This window comes from Oncorhynchus masou, chromosome 31, assembly GCF_036934945.1.
Source record: "Oncorhynchus masou masou isolate Uvic2021 chromosome 31, UVic_Omas_1.1, whole genome shotgun sequence".
Classification (NCBI taxonomy): domain Eukaryota; kingdom Metazoa; phylum Chordata; class Actinopteri; order Salmoniformes; family Salmonidae; genus Oncorhynchus; species Oncorhynchus masou.
In genome coordinates, this window is record NC_088242.1 from 14718215 (window position 1) to 14731693 (window position 13479).

General features: G+C 45.4%; 1 protein-coding gene across 1 annotated transcript in view; it reads left to right on the plus strand.

Annotated features, from left to right (window-relative positions):
- The window catches only part of LOC135523480 (slit homolog 1 protein-like), a 217819-nt gene that overhangs the window by 148252 nt on the left and 56088 nt on the right, over positions 1–13479 (plus strand). The window contains exons 9-13 of the mRNA XM_064950176.1: positions 3295–3366; positions 9552–9623; positions 9725–9796; positions 10113–10256; positions 13051–13214. Of these exons, the coding sequence (XP_064806248.1) occupies positions 3295–3366; positions 9552–9623; positions 9725–9796; positions 10113–10256; positions 13051–13214 (524 nt within the window). The remainder of the gene's footprint in view (positions 1–3294; positions 3367–9551; positions 9624–9724; positions 9797–10112; positions 10257–13050; positions 13215–13479) is intronic.

Here is a 13479-nt window from a genome sequence, read left to right on the forward strand (position 1 = left end):
TTAACAGGAGTGGCCTGTTATTCTAGATTCTCTTGGAGAGTCTTTAACAGGAGTGGCCTGTTATTCTAGATGTCTTGGAGAGTCTTTAACAGGAGTGGCCTGTTATTCTAGATGTCTTGGAGAGTCTTTAACAGGAGTGGCCTGTTATTCTAGATGTCTTGGAGAGTCTTTAACAGGAGTGGCCTGTTATTCTAGGTGTCTTGGAGAGTCTTTAACAGGAGTGGCCTGTTATTCTAGGTGTCTTGGAGAGTCTTTAATAGGAGTGGCCTGTTATTCTAGGTGTCTTGGAGAGTCTTTAACAGGAGTGGCCTGTTATTCTAGATTCTCTTGGAGAGTCTTTAACAGGAGTGGCCTGTTATTCTAGATGTCTTGGAGAGTCTTTAACAGGAGTGGCCTGTTATTCTAGATGTCTTGGAGAGTCTTTAACAGGAGTGGCCTGTTATTCTAGATTCTCTTGGAGAGTCTTTAACAGGAGTGGCCTGTTATTCTAGATGTCTTGGAGAGTCTTTAACAGGAGTGGCCTGTTATTCTAGATGTCTTGGAGAGTCTTTAACAGGAGTGGCCTGTTATTCTAGATGTCTTGGAGAGTCTTTAACAGGAGTGGCCTGTTATTCTAGGTGTCTTGGAGAGTCTTTAACAGGAGTGGCCTGTTATTCTAGGTGTCTTAGAGAGTCTTTAACAGGAGTGACCTGTTATTCTAGGTGTCTTGGAGAGTCTTTAACAGGAGTGGTCTATTATTCTAGATGTCTTGGAGAGTCTTTAACAGGAGTGGCCTGTTATTCTAGATGTCTTGGAGAGTCTTTAACAGGAGTGGCCTGTTATTCTAGATGTCTTGGAGAGTCTTTAACAGGAGTGGCCTGTTATTCTAGATGTCTTGGAGAGTCTTTAACAGGAGTGGCCTGTTATTCTAGGTGTCTTGGAGAGTCTTTAACAGGAGTGGCCTGTTATTCTAGATATCTTGCAGAGTCTTTAACAGGAGTGGCCTGTTATTCTAGGTGTCTTGGAGAGTCTTTAACAGGAGTGGCCTGTTATTCTAGATGTCTTGGAGAGTCTTTAACAGGAGTGGCCTGTTATTCTAGATGTCTTGGAGAGTCTTTAACAGGAGTGACCTGTTATTCTAGGTGTCTTGGAGAGTCTTTAACAGGAGTGGTCTATTATTCTGACCCTGTTCTTAAAATACACAAGGCTCTGAAAAACCAATATGTTCTGAAATAAGGCTAAATAAAGGGTAATGTTCCTGTTCTGAATGAATGCTGAAATAATGTGGTACCGGGATGCCTCATTCCCATCAGGCCACCTCAGTTTGGTCCCAATACCCAAACTCCCCAACTCCCTCTTCCCAAGCACTCTCTCTAGGCCCATTCATATTTACCAGCCCAAGCCCTATCCCAGGCCAATCCCACAGCCCCTGCCCTGGCCACAACCACAACCAGAACCCCCTACACCAGGAAAAGCTATAGCTCTAGCCACAGCTCCAGCCTTGGCTGTTAACTGTAGGTCAGTTCACAGCTTTTAAAACAGTCCTTCATGAGACTCAGAGGGGTTAGAGGACTGGATCAGGGCTGGACAGAGACAGCTGTCTCTTGCTCTGCCACACAGCCACTCAACCACACGCAAACCTGCAAATGCTCAGACACACACACACACACGCACACATACATACACACACACGCACACACTGGCAGCCATGTTCACATACACACACCAACGCTACTAATATGGTTCAGAGCCCCGTACTGACTGCCTCTCGAGGCCTGTTTCTCCTGAACATCTGAGACTGAGTACAGTACGTCTGGTACTTTCAGTCTCCACCAGGATATCTGTGTGTGTTTCAGAGAGAGAGAGTTAGAAAAAGAGAGCAGTGCCACACTTCTGTGATGTCTGAAGACACTTCTGTGATGTCTGTAGGACACTTCTGTGATGTCTGTAGGACACTTCTGTGATGTCTGAAGACACTTCTGTGACGTCTGACGTCTCCAGCATTGCTGTCACATGTCCCTCCTCTCACACACCTTTGTACAGACAGATTTATGGATGTGTGGTTGACAGATTGACGGATGTGTGGTTGACAGATTGATGGACGTGTGGTTTACAGATTGACGGACGTGTGGTTGACAGATTGATGGACGTGTGGTTGACAGATTGATGGACGTGTGGTTGACAGATTGACGGACGTGTGGTTGACAGATTGACGGATGTGTGTTGACAGATTGACGTACGTGTGGTTGACAGATTGATGGACGTGTGGTTGACAGATTGACGTATGTGTGGTTGACAGATTGACGAACGTGTGGTTGACAGATGATGGGAGTGTGGTTGACAGATTGATGGACGTGTGGTTGACAGATTGACGAACGTGTGGTTGTGTCTGACTCTGAGTTCTTACATGACCCAGACAGGGCAGACAGTTCTCTCTCCAGTTTCACTGTGTTCCTCCTTGTCTCTCCCTGCACCTCCACTGTGTTCCTCCACTGTGCTCCTCCATGTCTCTCCCTGTACCTCCACTGTGTTTCTCCACTGTGCTCCTCCATGTCTCTCCCTGTACCTCCACTGTGTTCCTCCACTGTGTTCCTCCATGTCTCTCCCTGTACCTCCACTGTGCTCCTCCATGTCTCTCCCTGTACCTCCACTGTGTTCCTCCATGTCTCTCCCTGTACCTCCACTGTGTCCCTCCATGTCTCTCCCTGTACCTCCACTGTGTCCCTCCATGTCTCTCCCTGTACCTCCACTGTGCTCCTCCAAGTCTCTCCCTGTACCTCCACTGTGTTCCTCCACTGTGCTCCTCCATGTCTCTCCCTGTACCTCCACTGTGTTCCTCCACTGTGCTCCTCCATGTCTCTCCCTGTACCTCCACTGTGTTCCTCCACTGTGTTCCTCCATTTCTGTGTTCCTCCATTTCTAAAGGAAGTTGGCAGCACCTGATCAGTTACTATGGGTCTGTGATAATGTATGACTACTCTGCCTTGTTTCTATAGTGATCTCTTTTGGTTTACTACCTAGTATCTACATCTCTATTTTCTCCATGTCTCCTCTCACTCTCTCTCTCTCTCTCTCTCTCTCTCTCTCTGTTTTTCTCTCCTTCTGTCTGTCTCCATCTCTTCCTCTCTCTGTCTCCATTCCTCCCTCTTTTTGTCTCCATCTCTCCCTCTTTATGTCTCCATCCCTCCCTCTCTCTGTCTCCATCCCTCCCTCTCTCTGTCTCCATCCCTCCCTCTCTTTGTCTCAATCTCTCCGTCTGTCTCTCGTCCTCTCCTCTCATCCCTGTCTTCACTCCCCATCTCTGTCTCTCTCTAGTCGCCTGGAGCAGAATGGGATCAAGTCAGTTCCTCCCGGTGCCTTCTTTCCCTACAAGAAGCTGCGCAGGATGTAAGTATATACTCTCTAGGGCTGACATACTCTACGTACACTTCCTCTAGGGCTGACATACTCTACGTACACTTCCTCTACGGCTGACATACTCTACGTACACTTCCTCTAGGGCTGACATACACTACGTACACTTCCTCTAGGGCTGACATACTCTACGTACACTTCCTCTAGGGCTGACATACACTACGTACACTTCCTCTAGGGCTGACATACTCTACGTACACTTCCTCTAGGGCTGACATACACTACGTACACTTCCTCTAGGGCTGAAATACACTACGTACACTTCCTCTAGGGCTGACATACTCTACGTACACTTCCTCTAGGGCTGAAATACACTACGTACACTTCCTCTAGGGCTGACATACACTACGTATACTTCCTCTAGGACTGACATACTCTACGTACACTTCCTCTAGGGCTGAAATACACTACGTACACTTCCTCTAGGGCTGACATACACTATGTGCACTTCCTCTAGGGCTGACACACTACGTACACTTCCTCTAGGGCTGAAATACACTACGTACACTTCCTCTAGGGCTGAAATACACTACGTACACTTCCTCTAGGGCTGACATACACTACGTACACTTCCTCTAGGGCTGACATACACTATGTGCACTTCCTCTAGGGCTGACATACACTACGTACACTTCCTCTAGGGCTGACATACACTACGTACACTTCCTCTAGGGCTGACATACACTACGTACACTTCCTCTAGGGCTGACATACACTATGTGCACTTCCTCTAGGGCTGACATACACTACGTACACTTCCTCTAGGGCTGACATACACTACGTACACTTCCTCTAGGGCTGACATACACTACGTACACTTCCTCTAGGGCTGACATACACTACGTACACTTCCTCTAGGGCTGACATACACTACGTACACTTCCTCTAGGGCTGACATACTACGTACACTTCCTCTAGGGCTGACATACACTACGTATACTTCCTCTAGGGCTGACATACACTACGTACACTTCCTCTAGGGCTGACATACACTACGTATACTTCCTCTAGGGCTGACATACTCTACGTACACTTCCTCTAGGGCTGACATACGCTATGTACACTTCCTCTAGGGCTGACATACTCTACGTACACTTCCTCTAGGGCTGAAATACACTACGTACACTTCCTCTAGGGCTGACATACACTACGTACACTTCCTCTAGGGCTGACATACTCTACGTACACTTCCTCTAGGGCTGAAACACACTACGTACACTTCCTCTAGGGCTGACATACACTATGTGCACTTCCTCTAGGGCTGACATACACTATGTACACTTCAGGGCAGAAGAAAACATGTAAGTACACTAGCTGTAGGGCTGAAGTATTAATGCAAGTATATACTCTCGAGGGTTGAAGTACACTAAGTAAACTTCCTTTGTTGCTGAAGAACAGATGTACTGTAAATACACCAGGTTTAGGACTAAAAGAACATGACTCATTTCACAACACAGCCGACTGCACCTGAAAAAAAAGAACTGGTGAAATGTTGACAATGTACGGGCCAGAGGTCACAGGGGTCCAATCAAAACAGAATGAGTAAATCTTACCTTCTTATTTTCATGTCACAACCCAAACCAGTAGATTCAGAGTAAGAGCAGGAGAAGGTAGAAGGCTACAGAAAGCTACAAGCTGAAACCTCTCCACCTCTCATGTTTCAGTGCTGGTACAGTATTCTCAGCCTGCACAGTGTCTGTTTGACTGCGTAGGCACGCTATAAACTGTGGCAGAGAGTATTATGGCTATGATGACTATATGATATGATATTGGGGAAGGAGAGAGTGCTGGAACGAAGACTAATGGTTTTCTCATCCTTTTCTTCTCTCCCTTTTCTGCCCTAATTATGGGAGGGAGGGGGGGGGTCAGTCCAGTAGTATCTCAGTCTCACCAACCACTTGCTAACCAGCCTACCCCTAAAATACAGGGGCTACTGGTCACAACTAGCTTGTTCTGCATTGAAGACTGCGGGTTCCTCATCCTCTCCTCCTTTCCACTCTGTCCTGCTCATGACAGTGATTTCCAGTCAAGTAGTATCTCAGCCTCCAGTGCATCCAACAACCAGTCGCTAACCAGCTTAGCCCTAAAAGACATGGGCTACTGGTCACAACTAGCCACAGCCAAACACTAGGTTAGACAACATTCTTTCACCCTCCCTCTCTACTCCTTACCCTCCGTACCCTTATGCTGGTCCTGCATTTCAGTATATCGTCTCAATGTTGAATAAAGGCTATAGCTCTAACAAAACAGATCACTACAGATCAGTGGCGGTTGGTGCCATTTAAGGACAATTATTTATTTTTATGAGCATGGCCTTGTTGCTTCTACACCTGCATTGCTTGCTGTTTGGGGTTTTAGGCTGGGTTTCTGTACAGCACTTTGAGATATCAGCTGATGTAAGAAGGGCTTTATAAGTACATTTGATTTGATTTATATTACAGCATATTAGATGACTCTCATTCATATTTCATTCACCCGGTTCAATGCAATGTCAATAGGTTTAGGCTACTACATGATACTCAAATTTTCCCTATACCCATCATGAGGTTGCTACAACCTAGCCTATGAATAAAAGTTTACAATGTGCACAGGTTGAGAGAAATTTGAGGAATCAAGGTGATTTGCCTTGCAAAATCTTGCCTGCATCTAGCTGATCTAGGGTGTAATCATTAGCCCCACAGTTGCAAACGAGAGTTTCTATTGGACAAATACATGTATGTTTATTCCCGTTTCATACCGTTTGCATCCGTTTAAGAAACTTTTTTCATCGGAATCGACGGAATGAATACACTCCTGATCACCTCAAACCAACTTTCATAGCAGCCACATATAGAGCTCTTGGGAAGTATTCAGACCCCTTACTCAGTACTTTGTTGAAGCACCTTTGGCAGCAATTACAGCCTCGAGTCTTCTTGGGTATGACGCTACAAACTTGGCACACCATAGGGATGGTGCCAGGTTTCCTCCAGGCGTGAGGCTTGGCATTCAATCTTGTTTCATCAGACCAAATACTCTTGTTTCTCATGGTCTGAGAGTCATTTTTGGCAAACTCATGTGCCTTTTACTGAGGAGTTGCTTCCGTCTGGCCACTCTACCATAAAGGCCTGATTGTTGGAGTGCTGCAGAGACAGTTGTCCTTCTGGAAGTTTCTCCCATGTCCAAACAGGAACTCTAGAGCTCTGTCAGAGTGACCATCGGGTTCTTGGTTACCTCCCTGACCAAGGACCTTCTTCCCCAATTGCTCAGTTTGGCCAGGCGGCCAGCTCTAGGAAGAGTCTTGGTGGTTCTAAACTTCTTCCATTTAGGAATGATGGAGGCCACTGTGTTCTTGGGGACCTTCAAGGCTACAGACAACCTTCTCCACATCTGTGCCTTGACACAATCCTGTCTCGGAGCTCTACAGACAATTCCTTTGACCTCATGGCTTGGTTTTTGCTCTGATATGCACTTTCCAAATCATGTCCAATCAATTGAATTTACCCCAGGTGGACTCCAATCAAGTTGTATAAACATCTCAAGGATGATCAATGGAAACAGGATGCACCTGAGCTCATTTTTGAGTCTCATAGCAAAGGGTCTGAATACTTATGTAAATAAAGTATATCTGTTTCTTAAATGTAATACATTTGCAAAAAAATCTTAAAACCTGTTTTAACTTTGTTATTATGTAGATTGTTGAGGATATTTTTTTTTTAATCCATTTTTGAATAAGGCTGTAACGTAACAAAATGTGGAAAAGTTCAAGAGGTCTGAATACTTTCCAAAGGCACCTAGCTATGCGCTCTCCTCCTCTCATCTTTTCCATTCATTTTGGGATTTCAGTGCACAGCACATCAGCTGTCTGTGTCCAGACAAAAAAATTCAAACCAAAAACCGCTAATTGGTACACACAGCCTACATCAGTGTCACCATATGAGCTAACGTCAAGTCAACATAGCTACTAGAACTAACACATTAGTAAACCCGCTACAATCCTGCAGTACAGTGTACAGCTAGCAGTTTAGCAGTTACACCCGTAGTCCCTGGTGGCAATACATTTATAAAACCAAAAGCTTACCTTGACTTGGAAGGGTTCCAGTGTTGGATAGCCATAGCCAGATAGCTAACATAGCATCCCTCTGTTCAAGCAGGGTGTTTGAGTAGGCTAAACTAGCTAGCTGCATTGGCTAGCTAAGTAAATGGAAGTGAACATTTAATTTGAAATATAGCTAGCTTTCTCTCTCTCTTTGAGGCAACTACTCACCACATGTTATGCACTGCAGTGCTAGCTAGCTGTACTTTATGCTTTCAGTACCAGATTCTCTGATCCTTTGATTGGGTGGACAACATGTCAGTGCATGCTGCAAGAGCCCTGATAGGTTGGAGGACGTCCTCCTGAAGATGTCATAATTACTGTGTATGTCTACGGAAGGGGGTGAGAAGCATGAGCCCCCTTCCGCTGTCCTCCGGCTACACCATGGTGCTACCCTACAGAGTGCTGTTGAGGCTACTGTAGACCTTCATTGCAAAACTGTGTGTTTTAATTTATTATTTGGAGATGTGAATATGTTAATTATAGCTTTATCTAAAAAGGATCACTTTTTTAAAATGTTTCACTATTTGTTTCCCTCGCATAATTCACTGAGAAGGATGGTCGTCCCCTTCCGCCTCTGGTGAGCCTCTACTACAAATCCCTATTGATAAAAATAGGTGACAGAGGGACCCACTGTGTAAACACACTAACACACATGTTCTCACTTTGGCCCAGTTCGTATGACCCTACATATGAACTGTGTTGTTAACTTGGAACATGACAGAGGTGTGTCTGAGATCAGATGCTGTAACCTCCTACTAGTCTAGCGCTCTATTTTCACATGACAGGAGTGTGTCTGAGATCAGATGCTGTAACCTCCTACTAGTCTAGCGCTCTATTTTCACATGACAGGAGTGTGTCCGAGATCAGATGCTTATCCAGGACTCTATTTTCACATGACAGGAGTGTGTCTGAGATCAGATGCTGTAACCTCCTACTAGTCTAGCGCTCTATTTTCACATGACAGGAGTGTGTCCGAGATCAGATGCTTATCCAGGACTCTATTTTCACATGACAGGAGTGTGTCCGAGATCAGATGCTGTAACCTCCTACTAGTCTAGCGCTCTATTTTCACATGACAGGAGTGTGTCTGAGATCAGATGCTTATGACTCTAACATGACTCTGAGATCTCTTAATCCCAGAGCTCTATTTTCACATGACAGGAGTGTGTCAGATCAGAAACTTCAGGCTATTTTCACATGACAGTGTGTCTGAGATCAGACTTATCCTTAGTCTACTATTTTTAGTTTAACATTAGCCTATTTTCAAAGTGGTCTGAGATCAGATTTCACATCTTAAATGACCTGAGACATGTAACCTCCTATAGTCTAGCCCTATTTTAAAGACATGCAGGACTCTATTTTCACATGACAGGAGTGTGTCTGAGATCAGATGCTGTAACCTCCTCTTAATCCAGAGCTCTATTTTCCAGGAAACTTCAGGCTTTTGCACTAGACACTTATTTAGCACTTAGTTTAACATTAGCCTCAAATGGGAACATTTCACATCTTAAAGACCACATGATGATTTCCCTTTAAAGACATGCAGTTGACTGGAGTTCACTGCACACACACACACACACACACACACACACACACACGCACGCACGCACGCACACACACACACACACACACACACACACACACACACACACACACACACACACACACACACACACACACACACACACACACACAAAACACACACACACACACAAAAACTTTGTGGTTAGCTTGTGGCCAGAGGTCTGTGGATCCTATTAACAACAGCCATTTACAGAAACAGCCTGTTCCATATGGACCATAGCCCTGGATGCCATTAATACACCACACACACACACCACACTATTCTGGGTTTTGATTGGCTAGCAGTATCGTCAACTCACTTCTGTCCGAATATCAATGGCTGCGTCAGGAAGTTCTAGAATGGAAACTTGAATAATAAGTTATGGTACTATAAGGACTTAGTTGAGTCCTAGGGGTTAAGGGTTAGAGTCCCAGTATGAAAGTTGGGCCTGGCTGAAGACAAGACCTCCCACATTGAATGCCTCTTTAACCCCCCCCCTTTTCACCCCCCCCCCTTCAGAGACCTGAGTAATAACCAGATATCTGAAATAGCTCCTGATGCCTTCCAAGGCCTGAGATCTCTCAACTCACTGTGAGTCACTATAACCATTGATGGATAAGTGCATTTCTGATTTTTTGTTGATTGATTGAGTCACTGATCAATTAATTAATTTATCAATTGATCTTTTCCAGAGTCCTGTATGGGAATAAGATTACGGAGCTTCCCAAAGGAGTGTTTGATGGACTATATGCCCTGCAACTACTGTAAGTACACAGTGGCTACTCCTTGATAATATTCAGCTCACATTGATGATTGTAAGTAACATATTTCCCTTTTCAATTTTTTTCACTCTCTTTCTCCCCCCCCTCTCTCTCTCTCTCTCTCTCTCTCTCTCCCCCCCCCTCTCTCTCTCTCTCTCTCTCCTCTCTCTCTCTCTCTCTCCCCCCACCCCCTCTATCTCTGTCTCTTTCTATCTTTCTCTCTCTCTTTCTCCCCCTCTCTCTCTCTCTCTCTCTCTCCTCTCTCTCCCTCAACCCCCTTCTCTCTCTCTGTCTCTCTCTCTCTACCTTCTTGTCCCAGGTTGTTGAATGCCAATAAGATCCACTGTGTTCGGGCCAATGCCTTCAAAGACCTGCAGAACCTCTCTCTTCTGTCTCTGTATGACAACAAGATACAGACTGTGGCCAAGGGCACCTTCGCTTCTCTCAGAGCTATACAGACGCTGTAAGTTACACACACACACACACACACACACACACACACACACACACACACACACACACACACATACACACACGGGGCGCTTGCACACACACAATGTGCACACACTCACAATCATGCACGCACGAATGTGGACACACACACGACACACACACACACACACACACACACACACACGCACGCACACACACACACACTTCACACACAACACATCACACACACACACACACAGACACACACACACACATTAACACACACATCACACACACACACACACACACTCACAATCATGCACGCATGAATGTGGACACACACACACACACACACACACACACACACACACACACACACACACATTCTTCTCTGTCACCATAAAACATGAGCCAAACAGCTGTTTACTCCGTAATAACACAGGAATGGAAAGATGTAAATCCATCATCGTGACAATTACACACCTTCAGGTAATTCAAACACACACACACCTTCAGGTAATTCAAACACACACACACCTTCAGGTAATTCAAATCAAGTTAATACACCCTCCAATCAAGCATGTGGCAGTGCTGCCTTAATTAAGAAACACTGATCAACGCTGACAGCAAACTGCAGTAGGGTTTTGACTGAATGACTTGAGCAGTTTATATATGGCAAGGACAATTGTGTTATGTTGTATAACACATATAAACAAGTATAGGCACGCACAAACACGTACACACACACCTGTGAAGTTGATTGATAATGTTGTCCCTTGGCTCACCTGACAACACATTTCTCACCCAGAGCCACCTAGACAACAGGGTAGACGGTTCACACACACGAACACACACACACACACACACGACCACACACACACACACACACACACACACACACACACACACACACACACACACACACACACACACACACACACACACACACACACACACACACACACACACACACACACACATACACATACACGCCACACACACACAAACACACACACACTGGTGTCTGAAATCCAGTCTATAACTAGCCTCTTGTTGAACCTGGATCCTGAGAAAAGAAGTACAAATATCCTCTACCCTGTCCCTGCTATTTATACTGTCCTCCCTAGGCCTTGATGACCAACACATAGATCCCATTATCTCCATACCCTAGGCCTTGATGACCACCACATAGATCCCATTATCTCCATACCCTAGGCCTTGATGACCAACACATAGATCCCATTATCTCCATACCCTAGGCCTTGATGACCATCACATAGATCCCATTATCTCCATACCCTAGGCCTTGATGACCAACACATAGATCCCATTATCTCCATACCCTAGGCCTTGATGACCACCACATTATCTCCATACCCTAGGCCTTGATGACCACCACATAGATCCCATTATCTCCATACCCTAGGCCTTGATGACCATTATCTCCATACACATGACCAACACATAGATCCCATTATCTCCATACCCTAGGCCTTGATGACCACCACATAGATCCCATTATCTCCATACCCTAGGCCTTGATGAGGCCTTGATGACCACATAGATCCCATTATCTCCATACCCTAGGCCTTGATGACCACCACCACATAGATCCCATTATCTCCATACCCTAGGCCTTGATGACCACCACATAGATCCCATTATCTCCATACCCTAGGCCTTGATGATAGATCCCATTATCTCCATACCCTAGGCCTTGATGACCACCACATAGATCCCATTATCTCCATACCCTAGGCCTTGATGACCACCACATAGATCCCATTATCTCCATACCCTAGGCCTTGATGACCACCACATAGATCCCATTATCTCCATACCCTAGGCCTTGATGACCACCACATAGATCCCATTATCTCCATACCCTAGGCCTTGATGACCAACACATAGATCCCATTATCTCCATACCCTAGGCCTTGATGACCACCACATAGATCCCATTATCTCCATACCCTAGGCCTTGATGACCACCATAGATCCCATTATCTCCATACCCTAGGCCTTGATGACCCACATAGATCCCATTATCTCCATACCCTAGGCCTTGATGACCACCACATAGATCCCATTATCTCCATACCCTAGGCCTTGATGACCACCACATAGATCCCATTATCTCCATACCCTAGGCCTTGATGACCAACACATAGATCCCATTATCTCCATACCCTAGGCCTTGATGACCACCACATAGATCCCATTATCTCCATACCCTAGGCCTTGATGACCACCACATAGATCCCATTATCTCCATACCCTAGGCCTTGATGACCACCACATAGATCCCATTATCTCCATACCCTAGGCCTTGATGACCACCACATAGATCCCATTATCTCCATACCCTAGGCCTTGATGACCACCACCTTGATGACCATCACATAGATCCCATTATCTCCATACCCTAGGCCTTGATGACCACCACATAGCCATTATTCCATACCCTAGGCCTTGATGACCACCACATAGATCCCATTATCCCCATACCCTGGGCCTTGATGACCACCACATAGATCCCATTATCTCCATACCCTGGGCCTTGATGACCACCACATAGATCCCATTATCTCCATACCCTAGGCCTTGATGACCACCACATAGATCCCATGCCACACACAATCACACAGATGTACATCTATAAAATGTCACACAGTAACATTTAATGTTTACAAAGATTATATTGGGATGGAATTTGCTACCCTCCCTAAATTCCTGGCATGAAATTTCCTCCCTCCTCTCTCCCCCGTATCTCCCCCACCCATTCACCCTCCCGCCCGCCCTCCCTCCACCCTCTCTCTCTTCAGTCACCTAGCCCAGAACCCGTTTATCTGTGACTGTAATATGAAGTGGCTGGCAGACTACCTGCGCTCCAACCCCATAGAGACCAGTGGTGCCCGTTGTACCAGCCCCAGACGACTGGCCAACAAACGCATCGGGCAGATCAAGAGCAAGAAGTTCCGCTGCTCTGGTAGGAGGACTGGCATCTGTCTGTAGTGAACCTCTCTCTCTAAGGCTGTCTCTCCAGCTCTCTCTCTCTCTCTCTCTATCTCTCTCTCTTATTTATATTTATATATATATATATATACTACCGGTCAAAAGTTTTAGAACACCTACTCCTTCCAGGATTTTTCTTTATTTTTTACTATTTTCAACATTGTAGAATAACAGTGAAGACATCAAAACTATGAAATGACACATATGGAATCATGTATAATCAAAAAAGTGTTAAACAA